Source organism: Cibotium barometz, chromosome 43 (assembly GCF_041138505.1).
Source record: "Cibotium barometz isolate CiBa-2024 chromosome 43, ASM4113850v1, whole genome shotgun sequence".
NCBI classification, from domain to species: domain Eukaryota; kingdom Viridiplantae; phylum Streptophyta; class Polypodiopsida; order Cyatheales; family Cibotiaceae; genus Cibotium; species Cibotium barometz.
This window is the reverse complement of record NC_141088.1, coordinates 44,895,664-44,905,112: the sequence shown is the minus strand read 5'-3', so window position 1 is coordinate 44,905,112 and position 9,449 is coordinate 44,895,664. Positions and strand designations below refer to the sequence as shown.

Below are 9,449 nucleotides of genomic sequence, written 5' to 3'. Positions count from 1 at the left end.
GCACTAATAAAAGACAAAAGAAGAAAACTAAAAGACATGAAGAAGAGTAATCCTATTCGAGCAGTGCTCAAAAAAACCGCATTTTAGTGTACATTGTGCAGCCTCGCGTACATTCTAATGTATTTATATCAGCCAGAATTATGAAAAATTGGCTTACTAGTGTACATTCTAGTGTATTTTATTGTCTTACTAGTGTACATTCTAGTGTATTTTATCGGCCAAAATTAAGAAAAATTGGCTGAGTTATTAAATAGCCCTTATTTTAAGAAATAATTTTTCATATATTTAAGTTATGAAATCGGCATATAGTAAACATTTTGAAAACAAAAACCAAATAGATTTAAGAAGTGTTCTATTTTGATTGGTTGAAAAAATATGTTTTTTTGGAGCACTGATCCTTTGGTTGTTGTGAACTCAAGTTTCAACCCCTATTTTTTGGAAAAAGGTTGAGCTCACAACCAATCGCCATAAACGACTAGTGTGGAAATTGGCCTATTGAGATAGGGGCCCAGGGGGAGCTTCTCTACTCTTTTTTGGGACTTAGAGTTGTATGCCTCGTTGATTTAGCGAACTTGGGAGTCGAGAAGTTTGTCTCATGGGGATGTTCCGCGCATAGCTTTTGAACTTATTCATCTTATTCTTAAAAAATGCAAGTCATACTTGTAGGTAAAAGAGCGATTCAACCAGCGAGGTTTTTTCTCTTTCTTTTGATATGAGATTTTGATGGTTACTTGGTCTCACGAGTCACAACATGGATTTTTGTCTTCATTAATCCAACGAGCTTTCAAAAAAATAGCACAGGATTCGTAGTCAACGTGGGAGTGTGAGAACTATCTTTGCCTGTCCTTCATCATCACTTGAGCTTTGTTTTTTCTTGTACAAGAGAGCCCAATCTATTTATATGTACCCAAACTCATTACCAATGTTGCTCATCAAAAAACTTGGCCATCTTTTTAGTTAGCCTAAAGAGCCAATGTCTACATAAGGTGATTTTTGACATGGTTGTAACTAGTTGCTACACATCAATACGTATTTACATCAATATGTATTTACATACTAATGTGTTGAGCTCACAATTGCACAAATTTTGGAACATTTTATCTTCTTCCAATTTATTTCTCTCCCGCCATTTCAAACATGTGTAAAAATTAATCATAAGTGTGTGAAGACGCATAGCTAGTAGTTCTGAATGTTTTTCATGTGGCCAAATGCACAAAAACTTCCATCCACAATTGAATGATAGTGAAGTGAAGTAATTTCAAAGTTTTGACAAAGGGTTCCATGATTTTATAAGTTGTTTCCATAAATGATAGGCAAATTTTCACTTGTTGAGCTAGATTTAGAGGTCCCTTAGGCTCGACTACTTTCTTGCCTTGGCCATGGTCGCTCGAGACCAAATGGAATAGACATCACCTAGTTCAACAACTTGGTCATAGAAATGATGCCCTCTCTAAAATAGAAATGCTCATATATTTTTGTGGTAGAGTTTACTCTCGTGGGAAACAAACTCAAAAGTTAACTTTACATTCTACCATTTCTTTCCAATAGTGACTTATAGCATACCCTTCATTAAAGGTTACAACGGGCTGTGAAGGGTTGAGAACATTAGCATAAACTTCCCAAGTGACTCTTAATTTCCATTTTAAAAACTATATACATTATAATACTAGCCTTTTAGAATAGAATAATAAGTTCCAAAATCTCTCAGCTTTTAAATTGAAGATTAGCATGCTTTCATAGTTTGAAGTTTGATAGTGCTACAAAATTGGTGCATTTTCAAAGCATATTTGAGAGCATAATTTTAACACCATTCTCATCTAGGCACATGCAACTTGTGTTGTTTGAGTTTTAAGTGGATTTATGAGAGAACCATATATAAATTCTTGGTGGAAAGAATCTTAATTCCCAAAATATATATTTCAAATTATTATCCTACATTTGGGTGTCTTAACAAGTACATTTATGACTATAAATTGACACTTATTGTTGTAAGACTATACTATTATAATTATTGAATAACTTTGCCCCCCAAAAAAAACTCACCCCTTTTGGGAAATGCAACCCATCCATGTTGTGTTTGTCTATGAGTAGGCTTTAACTACAAGGTTTCACAAGTTTGCATATTAATCCAAACCTCAAAACCTCAATATTGTGGTTGTCCTATGCAAAACCTTTAGTCTTGTGCCTTGTGAATGGCTTATTGGGTATGACGCAACTTTTTGAGTGGATCATTCCCAATAGACTCATGATGAGGTAAAACTTAAGAGCCACTTTTTCCCTAACTTGATATGTGTCCCATTGTCCAACCTTCAATCTCAATGCCACAACTATGATTACATACTTATCTAGCTACATGCTAGTCTGAAGTATGTCACGCTACTAGTAGGCTATAACCTTGTTACAAAAACTACATCCAAAGTCATGTCTTATACCAAGAAGTCAAAAACATGGGTAACCAGCACACACACACACAAAAGGGGGCAAGAAATCTCTTTAATTATCCTATGGTTACTTTGGTTCTCAATAGACCATCTATGAGCTCTATTATCTCCATAAAAAAGAAGCTCGGATAACTCTAACCCATGCAGTGATAACTCTAGAGAGACCCAAAAACATCTTTAAAAACATAATGAAACTTACCTTAAAGAAATGACAATGTTTATATAACCCCATTCTCCAATGTCCGCATAGTTAATAAGTGCAACAAGCCTTTTGTTATTGTTGTTCCCCATAAATCCTTGCCTCAAATTTTAAGTGGTGGTGATCGCACTCTTATCATGCTAATGGAAATCATCAAGGCATGTGATAGACGTGTATTCACATGGACATATCCACATCGTCATCCACATGTGTGAAATTACAAACCATGGGCCCAATTGAGAGAATAAATTAATCCCAAGTTTAGCTAGTTGTCTAGGAATTCCATATTCAATTCTCTATTTTATTCTATGTAGATCATTCATTTGATGTTTTTTGGGTCTACAAGTGATTCAATATTAAATTACATCAAAAAAATGATATCGTAGAGACTCAAGGCATCTACATAGATGACTAATAGAATGATTCCTCTGTCTGTCTTTTTCACATAAAGTGAAAAATCTCCATTGGATATCTGAAATCCAATGGTAAATCTTGTTTGACCATGCTCTGGGTGCCTGCTTTAAGCCATGCATAACCTACACATAAAATCTGGTAGACCAACCCTTTATTGCAGCCATAGCAATGATAGCTCTCACGGCCATTCTTGCAACCAGATTGAATGTTTCTTCATAGTCAATGCCATAAGTTTGCGCATGGCCTTTGGCCACCAATCTTGCCTTATACCTGCTCACTGAACAATGAAAGTTATGCTTGACTTTATATACCCACTTACATCCAATTGCCTTCTTTTCCTTAGGCAAAGGCACTAACTCCCATGTTGCATTTGCATCCAATGCTGCCATCTCCTCATTCATGACATCTTCCCATTTCTTATTTCCAAGTGCTTACTCAAAACAAGTGGGCTCCAATTCCTCTATTTCTTTAACCATGTACGCATAATGATGGGTTTTATATCAATCATATCTATACTTGTCAAAACCTAATCCTTGTAGACCTGCGTACACCTAGATCACTACCAGGTGTCCTCAAAACAGTCCTCGTTCATCTTACACCAGGAGTAACCACAGATGGAATGCCAAGCTCCTCTCATCAAAGCTTTGCTCAGAGCTGCTAGAGTCATTCACCATCCACATATGAGTGACCTACTAACAGATCACGCATAAAAGGTTGATTTACATTTTCATTCCCTTTGCGTGATACATGCGTACCTACATTTGTTCTCAATCTACTTGACCACATGGACTAATGCTGGATCCACTACTAGAGGAGTCTCCTAGTCCACTAAGCACATATGATTGCTGCTCTGCAATGTAGTGTAGCATCATCACTCCTTACATCTACATCTTCTGTTGCCTTCGCTATTGCTGGTGTATACCAGCTACTCATCGCATCATAAAAACATCTCTACTTACTCGCATCTCATGAGTGGTAGGGTTATAACATATAAAGATGCATTTCTCTGTCTTTGGATCCAAATTTGTTCTCACTTTATCTGGAAGATGCACATATGCAATACAGCCAAACACTTTCAAGTGAGACACATCCGATCTTATGCTTGTAAACTTATGTTCATCAGGCGTCATACCATGAACAACTACAATGGGTGTGCTATTCATAATATACACAACAACTGCTACTACTTCTGCCCAAAAATAATGTGGTCTTTTCAGCCATCAAGGCGTGTGCCACTTCTGCAATGTACATGTTTTTTCTTTCTGCAACACCATTTTTTTGCGTAGTGTACCTACATGTAAACTGTCTCTTGATTCCCTGGTTCCACAAGAAATCGCTGAACTCATTGGAGAAGTATTCTCCCCCACCATATGATCTTATGTGTATTTTATTTGCATGCCTTTTTCCTTCTTGACCAAGGCTTTAAATCTCTGAAGGTGAGCAAACACCTCACTTTTCTCCTTCATAACCCACACTTTCATAGTGTGGTCACATCAATGAATATAATATAATACCTGCTGTGCAACCTCCAATTGTTGTAGTCTTGGCCTGTCCCCATACATCTGAATGTATGACATCTAATGGCCTTGCATTGACATGCCTTTCATATGGGAAGGCATGTTTGCCCAGCTTACCAAGCTAGCATACTTCACATACTTTGTGTATACCATCAACTTTAAACTTTGGCTAACCTGCAACAATATTTTGGGCCTGCATAGACTTCAGTCGTACATTCACATGACCAATGCGCTTATGCCATATATCAATATCTGCAATGACACATGTTTCATGCACAAACATGGCTGTCTTTACTTTAGGCATGTTCACATTCAAAGTAAACATCCTACCATTTGTGTTAACAAGCGACACTGATATTTAAGTCTTCCACAATACATCCTTAAGGATTAAGCCTCACTGCAGACCCTGCTCAACCATCTGTCCAATGGAAACCAGGTTCTTTGTAATATTTGGAACATGGAGTACATCTGCCAAGTACTTCATTTTGCCATCTTGCATAGACAATGGCACCTTACCAACATGTGCAATGGGATGCATAGTATCATCACCTGTTTCTACATAACCTAGTTTTTCCATTTTGTGTGTGTCTCTAAAAACCACTTAGCATGATTGGTCATGTGGTTAGAGGTGCCAGAATTCACATACCGTGTGTCTTGAGATCGTGACACATCTCTTGTTATGGAACTGAGCATGTGTTGCATCACAAACAACTGCTAACTTCTATCATCACCTCCATGTTTACGAGATGATGATGCATCACAAACAATTGCTCACTTATGTCATCACCTCCTTGCTTTTACTAGATGATGCATAGTTGCCTTGCTGCAACTTTTCACTTTTAATGTCATTCTATTTTTTATAGCAGTCCTTTGCCATGTGCCCTAGTTTGTCACAATAATAGCACTTTATGCTATTTGCATTCTGATTTCTTTGCCAACCACCTCAGCCTCTTTAGCTCCCCCTGCCTTTAGACTAGCCTCTTTGGCTTCCCTGTCTCTAGACTGTTGACCTCTTCCACATGTGTAGGATTGTTGTTGTGAATCATTGAATTGTTGTTGTCCAGAATTCTGATTTCTTTATTGGCCACATCACCTCGACCACGACCTCTACGTCTGTCTCTACCTGAATTTGAGGAGAAGGCCTGTTTTGATGTGTTCTTGCTTTGTGAAGAAGAGTCCTCACCTAAAGACTTTTCTTCTATGATCAACAGAGACACCACGTCCCAAAAGTTGAGAATATTATCCCTAACTGCAATGGAGGTCTTGAATGGCTTATACTCTTTGCAAAGCCCATTCAGATAGACACATACCAAGTCATCATCTTCCATCGATACATTGATAGACCCAAGGGATTCAACAATGCCCTTGATCTTTAAAGCATACTCTCATTGATAGACATGCTTTTCTTTTCCACAATATGTAGCTCTTATTTTAGCTGAAATTTTCTTGTCTTTGTGTTGGTCTGGAACATCTGTACTAGGTTCTACCATGGAATTGCTGGAGTGTTGGCATCATGTATGTGTCATCGTGTCTGTGACACTAATTAAAAGCCAATACATAACTTTCCTTGCACCTTGGTTCCAATCCTTGAATAGAGTGGCATTCTTTTCAGACAACTCAGGAGGCTCCTCATTGTCTCCTTCGACATAGTCCCAAAATCCTCTACCCACCATAAGGAAATTAGTCATTCTGAACTTCTAGGCATGGAAGTTGTTCTTATCCATCTTCTCTCTAATTGATTTCGTCAGACATGTTTTTTTACAACTTAATTCACACTAATCATATTAGATTAATATAAGATTAGTACTAATCATCTTATTTATGCACATGATGTTCACACACACTATGGATCGACCATTGTAGATTATTGTAGGAGAGTACTCTTATCTTTTAGTTATATGGTTGTAGAGAAGAGAAGAAGATAGAAGAAAATTTAGCCATCCATCTCTCTCTTGTGTCTTGCACTCTCTTGTGTGTGTGTGTTTTTTTGCAAGGAACTCAAGCTCTCCCTCTCCCCTGTATTCTCTTTATTTTGTTAAGGAGGGGTGTTGAATTAAATGCACCAAAACATCTTATATGACATAAGGGGACAAGGGACTAAGGTTCAAAGTTATTTTATCCATGTGTAAAAGCACAAGTAGATGAGTAAAATGTTAGACCCCATAAGTTATGGAGAGGTGGAGAGATTCTAGGCTTACTCCCTCAAATCATGCCCACGAGTTTCCTTGATGAATCAATGTATACATGAAGCCTATTTAAGAGGCAAAAGTGTGCATGATTATGCTAATCATCCTTGTGATTAAGTTAATCTATGTATTAATCTCTCTAACTTAAGTTCTCCATTATGCTTAATCATGATGCTCCTTGATCACTATGAGCCTCCATGATGTCATCAAAATCAACTTGCCTCTTGGTTTAGTATCCCAATTTAATCTCCCAAATTAGGGTATTTTTTAGTTTACAATTTTTTGAATTTGGAAAGTATTATTCACATTAAATACATATCTTCAATGAAAGATAGCAATTATCTCAAACGCACGAGCTTGGAAGTGTTCAACCTATTGGTGGGGCTATCTTGAAGAACTATCCGACCTAACCTTCACTGACACAGCCTTCATCGAACAAGAAAAGTATTTACATATATGTATGTGTATGTGTGTGTGTACACATACATACATATACATGTATGTGTATGTATATATGTATATGTGTGTGTGTGTGTGTGTACATGTATACATATATATATATATATGTGTGTGTGTGTGTTTATGTATATATGTGTGTGTATATATATATATATACATACATACATACATACATATGTGTGTGTATATACACACACATTTTTGTTGGGAAGGCAAACGTGTTGTTTGCTAAAGATAGCAAAGGAAAAAGATGAGAGAAGTGGTATCAAATGGAAAGACCACCTTAAGGGTATTATAAGGGAGCTATTTTAATATAACAATAGTGTAGGAAAATGTTAAGTGGTGTATAAGTGAAATTAATTGGTTGTGACAAAAAAGTGTTTTGGTGTCCTATTCCTATTTCTTATAAAATTTGTTTTCTAGTTTTCGGGTGGGAACAATAGTAAGTAGCATGTTCTGTGTAAGACTTGACGATGACACATGACATCCATGCACACTGAGAGGACTCCGGACAGAGATGGAGGACGCAACACGCAGAAACGCGGATATGCCACGCACGGATGGCGAAGTGTTTGATATATAAAATGCATGGCAACGAACTTCAGAAAAACTCAAGAGCAAACCCCGGATAAATCATAAAAGTCATGAAAACGCACATGCGCCAAATGATGCAGAACGGGAAAGGCATGTCCACGTCATCACCGCCCGGGGCCACTTTACATAAGACCCTCCGCCCCTCTTCACCCTCTTCCTCATTGTCTCCCTTTTCGTCCTCTGCTGCGCTGCAGCGACAGCAGCTTGAGCTCGGCATCGCCATAGCCGTCACTTCTGCAAGCTCATCTGAAATTTCCGGCTCTTCTGAAGAATCTCTTTTCAATTTAGTTTCCATTGGTGCTACTACAGCTGTGTCTTCTTCGCCTTCGTCTTCCCCTGCTTCTTCTACCTCGCCATGGCGCTCTGCTGCCCGCGGCCACCCTGTGTATCGCGGGATTCGGCAGCGGATCTGGGGAAAATGGGTGACAGAGATCCGCGAGCCCCGCAAGAAGAACAGGATCTGGCTCGGCTCCTTCTCCACGCCGGAGATGGCCGCGCGAGCTTACGATGTGGCCGCACTCAGTCTGAAAGGGCCCTCTGCGCAGCTCAATTTCCCCGACTGCGCTGGCTCTCTTCCGCGCCCGGCCAGCCTCTCTACCGGCGACATCCAAACCGCCGCTGCGGCGGCCGCAGCCGCTTGGAGTGCCTGCTCTCCGCTTGATCGTGCTACGGTTTCTACACCATTGCCTCCTAGGGTTTCTGCAATTTCTTCCCCTGTTAAAGTTTCTGCAACTCCGGCCCTTGTCGTTGGGGCTTCTACAATTTCGCCAGTGCCTGCTAGGGTTTCTCACGCCAAGGCGTCTGCATCTTTGCCTCTCCTTGATGCTAGGATTTCTCCATCTTCACCCCCTACGACCTCGAGGGTCTCGGAAAGCTTCGCGGCTATGGCCATCGCAGAAAACATCCGACACATTGCCTCTGCGGAAGCACATTATGCTGCAGACGGCGATGCTCTTGCAGACTGTAATCAGGTTGATATGTCAACCTCCGATGGTCAGATTACTTCTGAGAGTGCAATGGATATGCCAGCAGCCATGGCGGACAGCTGTGTTGAGGCAGCTGCTTGTCATTCTTTCTCTGAAGAAATGCTGCTAGAATGCAACCCATATGTGCTGGCAGAAATGGCTGAGGCCATGTTGCTCCCTGTCCCGCTGCAGCCAGCAGAGACAGTACAGGAGAATCATGAGCATGAGCCTTGGGATTTATGGCTATGGCACTAACCAGCACTAAAATAAGGTTCAGGGTTTAATATCTATTTATCATTTCTATAGATCGTTTCTATAGAAATAGAAATACCTTAAATAGATAAGGTGGAACATTCATGCCACATTTTAACACATCGCTTTACATCGTAGTGCCCGGGAAACCCATTTTTTTAAAACCCATAATAATAATTTTCTCTCAAAAGTTTCGCTCTACTTTCCGAGGATTGCAAAACTAATTACACGTGGCACAGGCCACTTGCACAATACATTGAAGTTATATGCTTAAATCAAATGCCCAAGTTCCCCACTCTATAACAAGGCTATTTACCCACAAAATACTCTATCTACAAAAAAATATTCTATCTACAAAAAAATATTTTTTAAATTCTATTTTTAGGGAATCCCCCAAATGTTTTTAACAAACTTGGCATTGT

The 9,449-nt window shown here is 39.2% G+C and overlaps 1 protein-coding gene across 1 annotated transcript; it reads left to right on the top strand.

The window, feature by feature from the left end:
* The first annotated feature begins 7,818 nt into the window (after positions 1-7,818).
* On the top strand, positions 7,819-9,217 carry LOC147613960 (uncharacterized). The gene has a single exon (XM_086781946.1). The coding sequence runs from the start codon at positions 7,861-7,863 to the stop codon at positions 9,028-9,030; it is 1,170 nt and encodes a 389-aa protein (XP_086638072.1). The 5' UTR covers positions 7,819-7,860; the 3' UTR covers positions 9,031-9,217.
* Positions 9,218-9,449: the final 232 nt, after the last annotated feature.